Source organism: Erinaceus europaeus, chromosome 13 (assembly GCF_950295315.1).
Source record: "Erinaceus europaeus chromosome 13, mEriEur2.1, whole genome shotgun sequence".
In the NCBI taxonomy this organism is placed as follows: domain Eukaryota; kingdom Metazoa; phylum Chordata; class Mammalia; order Eulipotyphla; family Erinaceidae; genus Erinaceus; species Erinaceus europaeus.
Genome location: NC_080174.1, coordinates 25958867 through 25974864, shown reverse-complemented (window position 1 = coordinate 25974864; position 15998 = coordinate 25958867). Strand labels below are relative to the sequence as shown.

At 39.6% G+C, this 15998-nt stretch overlaps 1 protein-coding gene across 7 annotated transcripts in view; it reads left to right on the top strand.

Moving 5' to 3' along the window:
- The window catches only part of UBE3D (ubiquitin protein ligase E3D), a 227020-nt gene that overhangs the window by 24104 nt on the left and 186918 nt on the right, over nucleotides 1-15998 (top strand). For all 7 annotated transcript variants that reach the window (XR_009553670.1, XR_009553672.1, XR_009553671.1 and 4 more), the window contains exon 4: nucleotides 15461-15686. Coding sequence is in view for 4 of the 7 variants with exons in the window: in XM_060205444.1 (XP_060061427.1) it covers nucleotides 15461-15686 (226 nt within the window). In the remaining 3 variants the exon portion in view is untranslated. The remainder of the gene's footprint in view (nucleotides 1-15460; nucleotides 15687-15998) is intronic.

Sequence of the window (15998 nt, the reverse complement as noted above, 5' to 3'; positions counted from 1 at the left end):
TCTACCTTTCCCTAGTGGAGTAGGGGTCTGGACAAGGTGGGGTTCCTTGACACATTGGTGAGGTCATCTGCCCAGGAAAGGCAGGATGATATCATGATAGTATTTATCAACTTCTGTCAATGAGTGAGATCATCCCATATTCATCCTTCTCTTTCTGATTTATCTCACTTAACATGATTCCTTCAAGCTCCATCCAAGATGAGATGAAGAAAGTGAAATCACCATTTTTAATAGCTGGATAGTATTCCATTGTGTATATATATCACAACATACTCATTTATTGTTGGACACCTGGGTTGCTTCCAAGTTCTGGCTAGTACAAATTGTGCTGCTATGAACATAGCTATATACAAATCTTTTTGGATGGGTGTATTTGATTCCTTAGGATATATCCCCAGGACAAGAATTGCAGGGTCATAGGGAAGGTTCACTTCTAGTCTTCTGAGAGTTCTCCTGACTGCATTCCACAGGAGTTGGACCATTTGATATTCCTACTAGGAGGGCAGGAGAGTTTCTTTGTCCCCACAACCTCTCTAGCATTTCCTGCTGTTACCTTTCCTGATGTATGCCATTCTCACAGGAGTGAAGTGGTATCTTATTGTTGTCTTAATTTGCATTTCTCTGATACTCAATGACTTGGAGCATTTTTTTTTTCTTGTTTGTTGGCGTTTTGGATCTCCTCTGTAGTGAATATTCTATTCATATCCTCTCCACATTTTTGGGTGGATTCGTTTTCTTGTTGTTGAGTTTGGTGAGCTTTATATATTTTGGTTACTAGCTTCTTGTCTGATGTATATCATATAAAAATCTCCTGTTCAGGGGGAGTATGGATCAAGCTGTCAACACCCATGTTCAGCAGGGAAGCAATTACAGAAGCCAGACCTTCCACCTTCTGCATCCCACAATGACCCTGGGTCCATACTTCCAGAGGGTTCAAGAATAGGAAAGCTATCAGGGCAGGGGATGGGATATGGAGTTCTGGTGGTGGGAATTGTGTGAAGTTGTACCCCTCATATCTTATGGTTTTTTTCAATGTTTCCATTTTATAAATAAAAAATTAAAAAATAAATAAAAAAAAAGTTTCCACATTTTGGGACTTTAATTTTTTGTCTGTTGTTAAGTGTTACCTTAAGAGGGGATCTGTTAAAGCATCTGAGGATTCCCTGAGTAGGACCCTGGATGATGTGGTGGCCTGGTTTCACTTTTTTTTTTTTTTTTTTTGCCTCCAGAGTCATCGCCAGGACTTGGTGCCTGCACTATGAATCCACTTCTCCTGGGAGCTATTTTTTTCCTTTTTGTTACCCTTGTTGTTGATTGTTGTCATTGTTATTGTTATTGCTGTCGTTGTTGTTGTATAGGACAGAGATAAATCAAGAGAGGAGGGAAAGACAGTGACGGGGAGAGAAAGACACCTGCAGACTTGCTTCACCACTTGGGAAGCGACCCCCCTGCAAGTGGGGAGCTGGGGGCTCTAACCAGGATCCTTACACTGGTCCTTTCTCTTCGTGCCTTGGGTCTCACTTTCTTTTTTTTTAATTTTTATTTATAAAAAGGAAACACTGACAGAAAACATAGGCTAAAAGGGCTACAATTCCACACAATTCCCACCACCAGAACTCCATATCCAATATCCTCCTCTGATAGTTTTCCTATTCTTTATCCCTCTGGGCATATGGACCCAAGGTCATTATGGGATGCAGAAGGTGGGACGTGTGGCCTCTGTAATTGCTTCCTGGCTGAACGTGGGTGTTGACAGGTGGATCCGTATTCCTAGCCTCTTTCTCTAGTGGGGTGGGGCTCTGGGGAAGCAGGACTCCAAGACACATTGGTGGGGTTGTCAGCCCAGGGAATTTCAGTTGGCATCATCTTAGCATCTGGAACCTGGTGGCTGAAAAAAGAGACAACATATAAAGCCAAAGAAATTGTTGACTAATCATGAACCTAAATGCTAGAATAGTTCTGATGGTGAGTTGGGGGGTCTCCGTTTCGTAGATAGTTAGTAGGCCTATTTTATTTATATTCCAAAGGGCCCATGACTATACTAGTTTTTTTTTTTTTTCCCCTGATCCTGAAATCTGATATGTAGGTGGATCCAAGTTATTGTCTAGGGAGATGGATGATGTCATGGCTGGAATAAGGACCAGAAAGCTGGATCAGGGAAGAGAGTAGCTCCCTAATATGGGAATGGTGTATAAATATTGTTGATTGTAAACTACATCAATTTGATGTGATCTGAGGTCCATATTCAGCTTAGGAGTCTATGTGACCTCTGCATCCCTCTTGATCTGAGCTCACATTCTGTGGTCATGAGTAGGAATGTTCCAAGTTGCCTCAGTTTCAGGACCCCTCTTCCTCAGGTGCAACATAGAGTTTGTTGTCTTCACTTTTTAAATTCACCTTGATCCCTATTACTACTTCCAAGTGTCTTTCCTTTTTTTTCCTCTTCTCTCTCAGACAAGCGAAATGGTGCTTGACTTCCTCTGGTATTTTTCAGATTTACTTCCCTTTCACTGATGCAGTAAAAAGAAGATTCCTAGTTACCAACACTTCAAGTCCTGGTACAGTGCCCTCTGGCTTACTTCCTCTATGGTTTACCCCTCTGGCAGTATGGGTCAAAATTCTTTTCTGAGGTGCAGAAGGTGGGATTTCTATCTTCTGTGATTGCTTCTCTGCTTTTCTGACATGGATTTTAGTGGATTATTCTATAGCCCCAGCCTGTTTGTATCTTTCCTAGTGGGGTAGGGCTCTTTAGAGGTAAAGTTCCAAGAGGCATTGGTAAGGTCATCTGCCCAGGGAAGTTGAATGGAATCATAGTAACATTTGGAACTTGGTGGCGGAAAGGCAGTAAAATATAAATGCTTCACTTTTTTTTCCAATAAAAATTATCCACTGTATTTTTTTGGCAGAATTTTTAAAATAAAAACTGCCTAACATGCAATTTTTGATTATACTGAGACTAATCATGCTGTAGCACCAAGAATGAACAGTAATAAAATATACTTATTTATGAATAGTCTCAAACAGCTGGTCTTTGGAACCTTCTACATCTAGAAATAAATTCATGTCAAACTTGAATAACATCAGTTGACCAAACATTTTCAAGCATAAGCCTTTTGATTTTTGGTGTGAGAGGTCTTCTGAGATGAGTGGACAGGGCCTTCCTGTTCCTTCTGTATCAATAGAGCTAATTGTCAGTGCAACAAATCATGACAGCATTGAAACTCTAGAAACAAACAAGAAGAGAATGGACCTTATGGAAATGAAAGAGATGTCAAAATTGCCAGTCAGTTGATTGGTCCACTTGATAGACCAACTATAATTGTAGTCTGAAAATAGCTACTCCTATGAATATAGTCACTTTTCTATAAAACAGAGGGCGGAATGTTAAAAAAAAAAGTAGGGAGACTAATTGGATTTTTTTTTTTTTTATTCCATTATTGCCAGGATTTCACTGCTCCAGGACAACTTCATATATAGAGAAATGAGGGGTGGGAGAAAATTCTATAGCAGTGAAGCATCCCCCAGTATGACTAAAAGTGGGAGTTAGTCTTGTTCTTGGGTCATACACACAAGCAAGATTTGGTTACACTGAATATGTAAACATTCTTTGTTACTACATCATTATTAATCAATGTTTGACTGTTGAAAAGGTAATTTGTTTTAAGTAAACATAAATAGCATTTATTAAATTTGTGTATTATGTGTTATTTTCTGTAAAAATTGTACGAAGTTTCCCTTAAAAGAGCTAGTGATTTTTAATTTATTATAAATAGGTGTGGCTGTTCATTATAGAAACTTAAACTGAAAGAAGAAAAGTCTAAAAACTCTTTTTCTGAACTTTACCTGGTTTCACCTAACAACTACTTTGGGGAAGAAAAAAAGGTATCTATTTCATTTTGAAAGTTCTCTTGGGAAGTTGATCATATCAAAGTTACAGGATTTTTGATAGATGTACTTTCAGTACAGCTATGATTAAAATATATCTTTTCTTCTTAAAGGTTTTATGTTTTTACAAGACATTAGAAAATTTTCTTTCTGCGATAAAAAACCTTTATCTTTGCAATGACATGGGAATCAGTTATTTTATTTTTTTACCCTTGATGGCTTATGTAGATGGTTTTGAGTTATAAGTTTTATACGCTGTGATCATGAACCAAGTTAAGCTTGCAATATTGTATTTTGAGCTAATCTATGTCATGCCTTCCAGGTTTCTGTAAATCTTGGTGTAGTTTTGTTTTATTGCTCATATATGAGATTTTAATCATGTATTTAACAAATATGTATAGATTCGTTTACTTATTTCTTATCAGATGAGAGGGTTTCACTTAAGAGAAACCACTCCACTAAGCATGGAAGTGATGTGCCCTACCAGTTGAGCTATTACCCCCTCACTGTGTTTGAGGATTTTATGTTGCTGTCATGGGCACTCTATTGAGGGTCAGCTTATTAACTCTATAAGCAAAATATCAAGAGACAAAAAGCCATAATCATATAGAAGTTCTAGAAAGTAGTTTAGGACTGATTACTAATTCAAACAGGTAACCCCCCCTTTATTTTATTTTTTAGATTTTATTAGTGTCTTAATATTGATCCACAAAATTGTGAAATGTTATGATGCAGGAGGTGGCACAGTGGTAAAGCTTTGGACTCTCAAGCATGAGGTCCTGAGTTCCATCCCCGGCAGCATATGTGCCAGAGTGATGTCTGTTTTTTTCTCTTTCCTCCTATCTTTCTCATAAATAAATAAAATCTTTTTTTAAAAAAAGAAATGTCAGGGATATAATTCTGTATCATTCACACTACTAGATTTCTGTATCCTCACTTCTTCTATTGGAAACTATAGCAGTTCTCCAAAGTTTCCAAATATGGGTTGACTATTATTTCTATAACTGTCTGTCTGTATTTATCCATATTTGCTTATTTTTAAAATTTTGTTATTTGTTTGTTAGATAGAGATGGACAAGAGACAGAGAGACACCTGCAGCCCTGCTTCACCACTTGTGAAGCTTTCCCCCTGCAGGTGGGGTCTTGCCCATTTTTTCCTATGGTCCTTTCTAAGTCACACTTACACCTATTACTATTTTCTTTTTTAATTTTTTAAGGCTTCATTTTTTTTTTTTTTGGATAGAACAGAGAAATGGAGAGAGGAGGGGGAGACAGAGAGGGAGAGAGAAAGACACCTGCAAACCTGCTTCACCGCCTGTGAAGTGACTCCTGCAGGTGGGGCGCTGGGGGCTGGAACCGTGATCCTTATGCCAGTCCTTGTGCTTTGCGCCAGGTACACTTAACCCGCTGCACTACCACCCGGCCCCACTATTACTATTTTAAAATGTCCTTTCTTTTTACCCCCCTCCTCTTTCTGGGTCCTGATGGAATTGGAATTCAGAGCCCTCTGAGCCTGCTTTGTCTTATTTTATCTCATTCCCCTTTCTAAAAATTCAAATCTGACTTATCACTTTCTGACTTAAAATTCTATTTTTTTAAAGGATTTATTATTTGAGATATAGAAGGAGAGAGAAAGAGAACCAGAGCATCACTTTAGTACATGTGCTGCTGGAGATCAAACTTGGGACATCATGTTTGAAAGTCCAACACCTTATCCACTGCACCATCTCCCAGACTGCTCTGTTTAAAATTCTAAAATGCAGGGTTGGGGAGACAATATAATGGTTATGTAAAAAGACTGCTATGCCTAAGGCATCAAAAGTCCCAGGTACATTCCCCAGCACTACCATAAACCAGAGCTGAGCAGTGATCTGGAAAAATAAATAAATAAATGTAATAAAATTCTAAAATGCTTCCTACTGTCTACAGAATCAAATTTTGGAACCAGGAAGATCTGGATTAAGACCCTGGTTTCATTCATCACCTCTGCCTTTGATAACTTGTACAAATTATTTAACATTTCTGAATCTCTCCTTTCCTGCTCCATAGTGGGTGGGAGAATTTCTATCTCACAAAGCTGTGGTGAGCGTTAAATGGTGTAAAGTGTACATAATGCCTACCAGAATTTTTGATAAGTTAAAATGAACATGTGGACTTGGGCCCATGGAGACAGCATAATGGTTATGCAAAAGATTTTCATGCCCTTCTCTCTCTCTCCCCCTTCCCCCCTTTCCACTCAATAATAAAAAGTAAATGAAATATTTAAAAAATGTAGACTAATACCACCATATCTGACCACATTTTTTGCCAGCAGGATGACATCAGGAGTTTCTCTCAGCAGGATCCCTGTAACCCCATTTTACAAAAGTGACAGCTCACATACCCATCTGGAGACTCTAGTTCCCTGATATGATACTCTTCCAGATAGAAAGTCAAGATTCACATTAGGAAGATGCAGATTACTTCTTTTAGTTAAACTGGCTGTCCTATACTTTCAGTAGCTTTTCATAACAATGCTTTAGCATAGTCATTAGGGTTCCCCCCACCAGGGGAAAGCCCAGAGCATAGCCCCTCTTCAGATACTTACAGCTCATTTACACTTCTCCCAGTCCAGATGCAACTCAGCACTCAGGGATCATTTTTTACCACTGGCGCTGTTGCCTAGCAATATAATTGATGCCTACTATCTACCTAGTTTCCAGGGTAACAGAGCTGGGTGGCTAAACCAAAGGTCAGATTCTCAAGCAATGAGAGAAAATGTTCGTTAACCCTTTCATCCTAGTATGCACCATACCCAACCAGTGAGTGCGTATGTTATAGCTGACAAATGTGCTAATTCATTTCTCTAATGAATTTCTTTAAGAGCTAACACTGTGTGTTAGGCACTGTACCAAACACTAAGGCTATAGTTTCATTTCATTTTATTTATTTACTTACTTTTTAATAAAGATTCCCCCCCCCCCTTTTCTTTTTTTCCTCTAACAGAGAAGAATTGAGAGGGGAGGTGGAGATAGCTTCACCCACTTGTGAAGCTTATCCTCAGCAGGTGGGGAACAGGGGCTTGAGCCTAAGTTCTTGATCATGGTAATGTGTGCATGTGAATATGCATTACTGCCTAGTCCCAAGGGCTATTGTTTTAAATTAAACAGATAGGGTATCCATTTATATAATTGTTTGCTCCACCTATCGTACCCTTAATTCGGTCCATTGCCTTGAGCACTCTTATTTGCCCTTTAAAAGTCAAGTCACAGGCAGGGGTAGATAGCATAATGGTTATGCAAACAGACTCTCATGCTTGAGGCTCCACAGGCCCTATCCCCTGCACCACCATAAGCCAGAGCTGAGCAGTGCTCTGGTAGAAATAATTTTAAAAAAAGCGCCAAGTCAGGTGTTAACTCCTCTCTGCAATCCAGGTACACAGTTTTACTCTACTGGCACTGTATATCTTGCCCTGAGTTATTGGACTGGTTTTGGGACTCTCTGAATGACCTAAATTAGTATGCAGATTATATATGCATATGGGAATGTATGTTTATTTTTTAAATTTTATTTTATTAGTGATTTAATAGTGATTGACAAGATTGTGGGATAAGAGGGGTACAATTCCATACAATTCCCACCACCAGAGTTCAGTATCTCATCGCTCCATTGGAAGCTTCCCTCTATCACTCTGATCTTTATGGGAGGAGCTAAAACTTTCATCAAACTTTCAAGAGTCTGTATCACTACTGTCTTCCCAAGATTTTAGAACCATCACTATACCATTTGCTATCTGTTAATAGCTCTGTATTTCCAGCTTGAACTTGAGTACTTTGAAAGGACTACATGTATTAATATGGTATATCAGCAGAATATCTCATTCATTTAGACTTAAAGAAATGTCTGTTGAAAGGATTAATTTCTTTGGTTAACAACTTTCTATCAGTGATTTAATAATGGTTTGCAAGACTATACGATTATGGGAGTATAGTTCCACATAACACCCACTAGTAAAGTCCTGTCTTCATCATGTGTCATTGTCACTGGATAAGCATCATAGCTCTTATTTCTCACTATGCTTTGGAGACAGTTTGGCTTTTTTTTGTGTGTGCTTTTGTTCATGTGTTTCAATTCTCTGTATTCTACATATAAACAAACCATCTGGTAGTTGTCTGTCACCTCCTTGCTTCACAAAGCAGAATCATCTCAAGTTCTAAGAACTACTCCTTAATGAATGTCTTTAACAGACTTAGCAGTTTGAATGATTCTAGTGATACAGCTTTTGCTACTTGGAAAGGGAAGTTTCTTCCTTGTATTAAAATAGAATCAGTCTTATTTTATTTTTAGCTCCATCCTCTGGAGTTATGGGTTAAATGCTTCCCTCATTCCTATTAAATACTATTCAGTAAACATGATATGTTTATATTGTAAAATTTTTAATTTAAAACATAAATGTACATTGATTTATGGTATTTTATTATTTATTAACATATTTTTGTTGGATATGAATCCATTACTATGTAGTTATCCAAATATTTCATCAGTAATTTCCAATATAAAGATTTATTTTTTAATTACTTTATTGTCTAGAGAGAGAGAGAGAAATTGATAGGGAATGGAGGTATAGGGAGAGAGAAAGACACAACACTGTTTCACCGCTTTTGTGAATCTTCCATCCTGTAGTTGGAGACCAGGGACTTGAACTGGGATCCTTGAGCAGTTGCACCACCACCTGGCCACTTAAAGCTTTCTTGCTTTCTTCCTTCCTTTCTTCCTTCCTTTCTTCCTTCCTTCCTTCCTTCCTTCCTTCCTTCCTTCCTTTCTTTCTTCCTTTTTTTAAGAATTTATTTATTTATTCATGAGAGAGATAGGATTCTTCTTCTAGCGTTTGCCCTTCTTCCGTAGCCAGTCAACAGCGTCAGGTTGAGCCTGATGTAAAGTTTCGAGACCTCCTTTGAATCTGGAGAGGTGGCAGTCTTTGACTATGTGGGTCATAGTCTGTCTGGAGCCGCAGAGGCAGTTCGGGTCGTCTCTGGCTTCCCAGCGATGGAACATAGCGGTGCACCGGCCATGGCCTGTTCGATAGCGATTGAGGAGGGCCCAATCATAACGTGCTAGGTCAAAGCCGGGTTGACGCTTGCAGGGGTCTGTGATGAGGTGTTTGTTCTTTACCTCAGCTGACTGCCAACTCTGTTTCCAAGAGTCTGGAGCAGAGAAGTTCAGTGTAGGCGTAGGGGACCAGATTGGATGACGAGACGTCAAGCGTTGGACAGGGTGGGCGAAGATATCCACGTATATTGGCAGGTCCGGTGGAGCTTAGACGTGGGAAATGAACTTAGATGATGCCGCATCCCGACGAATATCTGGCGGGGCGATGTTGCTAAGAACTGGCAGCCATGGGACCGGGGTGGAACGGATGGTTCCAGAAATTATCCTCATGGAGGAATATAATTTGGAATCGACCAAGTGGACATGGGGGCTACGGAACCATACTGGGGCACAGTATTCTGCAGTGGAATAGCATAATGCCAGAGATGATGATCGTAGTGTGGAAGCGCTCGCGCCCCATGAGGAGCTGGCCAGTCTTGCAATGATGTTATTCCTCGCGCCCACCTTTGCTGCAGTTTTTATGAGATGTTCGTGAAATGACAGAGTGCGATCGAGAGTAACGCCAAGATAGACTGGCTGGGCTTCATGCCAGATTCTCGTATCGCCAAGCTGCACATTAAGCTCACGCGAGGCCGAGACATGGTGTAGATGGAAAACAGATGATACTGTTTTTGCAGTGCTAGGGATTAGTCGCCATTTTTTACAGTAATCAGATATCAGAGACATGTCTTTCGTGAGTGTTTCCTCGAGGATGTCAAACTTGGAGATAGGATGAGAGAAAGTATCAGACATCACTCTGGTACATGTGGCTGCCAGGGATTGAATTCCGGACTTCATGGTTGAGAATCCAATGCTTTATCCACTGCGCCACCTCCTGGACCACGCCCCATGAAAGTGAATTGAGGAATTGTCATTCTTTTTCTTTTTTCTGTTTTTTTTCTTCCTTTTAAATTCTGCTGAATCCTATTTATTTTTTATTTAAAAAAAATTTATTTATTTTATTTTTTTGAGAGAGATGTAGAGAGAGAGACAGACACACAGAAATACCAGAGCACTGCTCAGCTCTGGTTTATAGTGGTGTGGGGGATTGAACCTGGGATTTAGGAGCTTCAGACATGAGAGTCTGTTTGCATAACCATTATGCTGTTTCCCCTGCCCCAAATTACAATTCTTTTTTTTTCTTAATTTCTTTATTGGGGTATTAATGTTATACATTCAACAGTAAATACAATAGTTTATACATGCATAACATTCTCCAGTTTCTCATATAACAATACAACCCCCACTAGGTCCTCTGTCACTCCTTCTTGGACCTGTATTCTCTCCACCCACCCACCCCAGAGTCTTTTAATTTGTTGGGATATGCCAATTCCATTTCAGGTTCTACTTGTGTTTTCTTTTCTGATCTTGTTTTTCAACTTCTGCCTGAGAGTGAGATCATCCCATATTCATTCTTCTGTTTCTGGCTTATTTAACTTAACATGAATTTTTCAAGGTCCATCCTGGATCGGCCGAAAACTGTGAAGTCACCATTTTTTACAGCTGAGTAGTATTCCATTGTGTTATATACCACAACTTGCTCAGCCACTCATCTGTTGTTGGACACTTGGGTTGCTTCCAGGTTCTGGCTATTACAAATTGTGCTGCCAAGAACATAAGTGTACACAGATCTTTTTGAATGGATGTTTTAGGTTCCTTTATGATATATCCCCAGGAGAGGAATTGCGGGGTCATAGGGTAGGTCCATTTCTAGCCTTCTGAGAGTTCTCCAGAAACTGTTCTCCACAGAGGTTGGACCAATTGATATTCCCACCAGCAGTGTAGGAGGGTTCCTTTGACCCCACACCCTCTCCAGCATTTGCTGCTATTACCTCTTCTGATGTATGGCATTCTCACAGAAGTGAAATGGTATATCATTGTTGTCTTTATTTGCATTTCTCTGACAATCAGAGACTTGGAGCATTTTTTCATGTGTTTCTCTGCCTTTTGGATCTCTTCTTTGGTGAATATTCTGTCCATGTCCTCCCCCCATTTTTGGATGGGTTATTTATTGTCTTGTTGTTGAGTTTGGCAAGCTCTTTATATATGTTGGTTATTAAACTCTTGTCTGATGTATGGCATGTAAAGATCTTCTCCCATTCTGTGAGGGGTCTCTTGATTTGGGTAGTGGTTTCTTTTGCTGTGCAGAAGCTTTTTAATTTGATGTAGTCCCATAGGTTTATGCTTGCCTTAGTCTTCTTTGTAATTGGATTCGTTTCACTGAAGATGCCTTTAAAATGTATGCAGATAAGAGTTCTGCCAATATTTTCCTCTAAGTATCTGATAGTTTCTGGTTTAACATCCAAGTCCTTGATCCACTTGGAATTTGCTTTTGTATTTGGAGAAATACAGTGGTTCAGTTTCATTCTTCTGCATGTTTCAATTCATTGTTTCCAACACCATTTGTTGAAGAGACTCTGCTTTCCCCATTTAATAGTCTGGGCCCCTTTGTCAAAGATTAGATGTCCATAGGTGTGGGGGCTTTTTCTGTTTTTTTTTTTTAAATATGTTTATTTATTTATTGGATAGAGACAGTCAGAAATTGAGAGGGGAGGGAGGGATGGAGAGGGTGAGAGACAGAGAGACACCTGCAGCCCTGCTTCACCACTTGTGAAGCTTTCCCCCTGTAGGTGGGGGACTGGGGGTTTGCACCTGGGTCCTTGCGCATTATAACATGTGTGCTTAACCAGGTGTGCCACCACCCAACCCCTGAATTGAGCCATTCTTGAAAAAATCTAGTTGCAGAATTCTTGATTTTCATTTTTTCCTCCCCCTGTTCATTGTGCTGCTGTTGTGTCTTCTACATTCAAATCACTTTTTTTCCCCCTAACAACAGATTTTATCTAATTTGAAATCTTTACTTTTTAGAAGTGCAGCAACTCATGTTGCCTTGATTTACATGCCATTTAATTAAATTTTACAGCTCAAACACCATGTGTAAGTGGCATGAACAGATTTATACACAATTGACTTTTAGCATATGGTTTAACTTTCAACTGATCAGAGTGTGCAGATATCCAGGGTACTCTTAAGCATTCACAGTGCTGTGCACTTTGGAAGACTATGAGCATGTTTGTATTCTCAGGATATATATTATTTTGAAATTTCCTCATCATTCTGTCAACTTTTCCTCTCCCTTTAGACTACTGATCTGCTTAACTTGAAGTAAGTCATGTTTGACTTATTTCTTAGTAAAGCCACATGTGTGTATTATTGTCTAGAACCCTTAAAAAATCAGGGACTGGGCGGTGGTATAGTCGATTGAGTACATATATTACCATGTGCAAGAACCCAAGTTCAAGCCACTGCTCCTGTAGGGAGGAAGCTTCACAAGCTCCTATGCTGTGGTCAGTGGTGCAAACCGCCCCCCCCCCCCTTCTCTTCTTCTCTCTGTCTTTCTCTAGCTCCTTCCCTTTTCCCTCCCTCTCCATTTATCTTCCCCCCCACCCCCACCCCCGCCCCTTTTGCCTCTAGGGTTATTGCTGGGTCTTAGTGTTGACACAATGAATCCACTGCTCCTGGAAGCCATTTTTTCTTTTCTTTTTTTTTTTTATTGGATAGGACAGAAAGAAATTGAGAGAGGAGGGAAGAATAGAGAGGGAGAGAGAAAGATAGACACTTGCAGACCTGCTTTACCACTTGTGAAGTGTCCACCCTGCAGGTGTTTCTATGGACTTAACCCTAGGTCCTTGCACACTATAATGTTTTCACCTATCCAGGTGTGTCCCCACCCAGCGCCCACAGAATATTCTTTAATAAATTGTTAACAACATACTAATACATCACTGTGAAATGGTCAATGCTCATAACTCACAGGAGTAACACAATGATCAGTAAGTAGCCAATAAAGTCAGTTCAATAAAAATCAGGTCTATAAAAAAAAAAGTTCAAGCTCACCAGTAAAGAATTGTAGTTTAAGGCAGAATTGGCAACATTTTTAACCTTTACATAGAAAAACAATAGTATTCAATTCTGAAGAGAAGTGGGAGAATTATAGATTGGTGTACCATACTTTCTACAATGCACTTTTCCAATATAGATATTGAGTTTTAAAAATAGAAATCCCTTTTATTTTTGTAGTTACACAATCATAAGACTTTTCCCAAGCAAATAACCAGATATATATTCACATTGTTAATACAGGGTTGTTAATTAGGAGAAACTTGAAACCTAAGTATCTCACAATGAAAATGTTGCAAATTTTTGGCATAGTAATGGCATAAACTGTAGTCATTAAGAATCAGGACAGTGGTCTAGGAGGTGGCACAGTGTATCGGACTCTAAAGTATGAGGTCTTGAGTTTAGTCACCCGCAGCACATGTTCCAGAGTGATGTCTGGTTCTTTCTCCTTCTACCCTTCTCATTAATAAATAAGTAAATAAACAAAAATATATTTAAAAAATAATCAGGACAAAGGGGATCAGGTGGTGGCACACCCAGTGGAGTACACGCAATATCATATTCAAGGACCTGGGTTCACACCCCTGCTCCTCACCTGCAGAGGGGGATGCTTCATGAACACTGAAGCAAGTCTAGGTGTCTATCTTTCTCCCTCTCTGTCTTCCCCTCCCCTCTTAATTTCTCTCTGTCCTACAAAATAAAATGGGGCAGGGATAGGGAGTGCTTGGGGATTGGCGGCTATGAGTGGTGGATTCTTGGCAAAAAAGAAAAGAAAAGAAACAGAAAAAGATAATCTTAATTTAGTGGCCGAGGAGGTGGCTTAGTAATAGACTGCATGGGATTTTGAGTTTGATGCTTACCACAATATGCCAGAGTGACTTTCTGGCTGTTTATCCCCTCCTCATTAAATCTTCAAAAAGAATCATAATATAAATATAAATAAACCAATGAACAGGATCCAGTTAGTGTATATTTTCTGATTCCAGGTTTGATGTGAATTTGTAGAGCTGTGTCTCTTTAAAGAATGGCAAATAAACGTACATCATGTAGGGGCTGTGTGAAGGGTTGGGTCAGCTGGTAGAATTCACACTACCATTCATGAGAACCTACTTCAAGACCTCAGTTTCCAACCTGCGTGGGGAGAGGGGCTTCATGAATGGTGGAACAGTGCTGTAGCTGTCTCTTCTCTGTCTTCTTTCTTCTTCATTTTGATCTCTCTGTCTCTCACCTTCTAAACCCCCTCCCCCCCACATACACACACAAAGGCTATCAGGATGGCTGTCAGAACCAACCTTGGTGGCAAAGAAAAAGAAATAAATATAATGTACTACCATGTAAAAAGTAGTTAGTTATCTGGGTGATAAGGAAAGAATGATTTATACCTCTGTATATATATATATTTTGTTCAATTGTTTCTTTATTGGGTAGAGGCAAAAGAAACTCAAATGGTGCAATTTATTAGTGCCCGATTTTCTGTTTTTTTTTTTTCCAGCCATGATATCATCTCCCCAGACAATAACCTGGATCCATCTGCATATCAGATTTCAGGCTCAGGGAAAAACAAAAACAAAACAGAACAAAACAAAAAAACTAGTATAGCCACAGGCCCTTTGGAGTATAATTAAAATATGCCTACTAGCTATCTACAAAATGGAGGCCCCCCAACTCTTCATTCGCACTATTCCATCCTTTAGGTTCATGATTAGTCAACAATTTGTTTGGCTTTGTATGTTAACTCTCTTTTCAGCCACCAGGTTCCAGATGCTAGCATGATGCCAACAAGACTTCCCTGGATAGACAACCCCACCAGTGTGTCCTGGAGCTCCACTTCCCCAGAGCCCTGCCCCACTAGGGAAAGAGAGAGACAGGCTGGGAGTACGGATCGATCTGTCAATGCCCATGTTCAGTGGGGAAGCAATTACAGAAGCCAGACCTTCCGCCTTCTACATTCCACAATGACCCTGGGTCCATACTTCCAGAGGGTTAAAGAATAGGAAAGCTATCAAGGGAGGGGATGGGATACAGAGTTCTGGTGGTGGGAATTGTGTAATTGTACCCCTCTTATACTATGGTTTTTGTCAGTGTTTCCTTTTTATAAATAAAATAAAAAAAATCATTTTGGGGCCTGGCTGTGGTGCACCTGGTTGAGCATCATGTTACAATGAACAAGCACCAGGTGCAAGCCTCCAGCCCTCACCTGCAGGGGGGAAGCTTCCTGAGAGGCGAAGCAGTACTGTAGGTGTCTGTCTTTCTTTCTCTCTAGCCTTCCCCTTCCTTCTCAATTTTTTTCCCCTCTATACCTCTGTATTTTAAAAACTTTTTGTAGTGAGTATATATTACTTATGCAACAGGGGAGAATTAACATTACAAGCATTGTACTTAATGAGTTTCTTTTTATTTATTTTTTTATATTTATTTTTATTTATTTATTCCCTTTTGTTGCCCTTGTTGTTTTCTTAATGAGTTTCTTTCTTCTTTCATGCTGATTTGATTTATAAATGTTCCAATTCTATGTTCTTTAACAAATAAATGTTTCTCTTTGCTCTAGGAAGCTCCTCAGAGTGCTCCCACTGCCAAGTGAGAACTGGGGAGCTCTGGTTGGAGAATGGTGTTGTCATCCTGACCCTTTTGCCAATAAGTCACTTCACCCCCGGGAGAATGATTGTTTTATTGGAGACTCTTTTTTTCTGGTGAATTTAAGAAGTGATTTGTGCCAGCCTAGTCCTAATTTAGCCTCAGTGGAAACACATTCTTCTGGGAATCATTTAAAATGGGTAAATTTTATGTTTTAAATGAACGCTAATTTCAAAATTAGCTTAGAAATTGGGTTTCCAACCTTTTCTAAATTCAAGGTGTGTTACATGTATTCTGCAATCGAAATCTATTATTTTCAACTATGTGTAATCTCAGGTCTTGCTCTGTTGGTGCAGGAAGAACATGTAGCCTTAAACCAAAACAGCCACAAGGACTGAGAAAGAGGGGGAAGAACAGTTCTTCACCCATAGGATGCAGAGTGTTACCTTTCTGCAAGTGAAAATGCCCTGCTTTAGGGCAATAGTCCATACTTATTGTACATTTTATCTTCA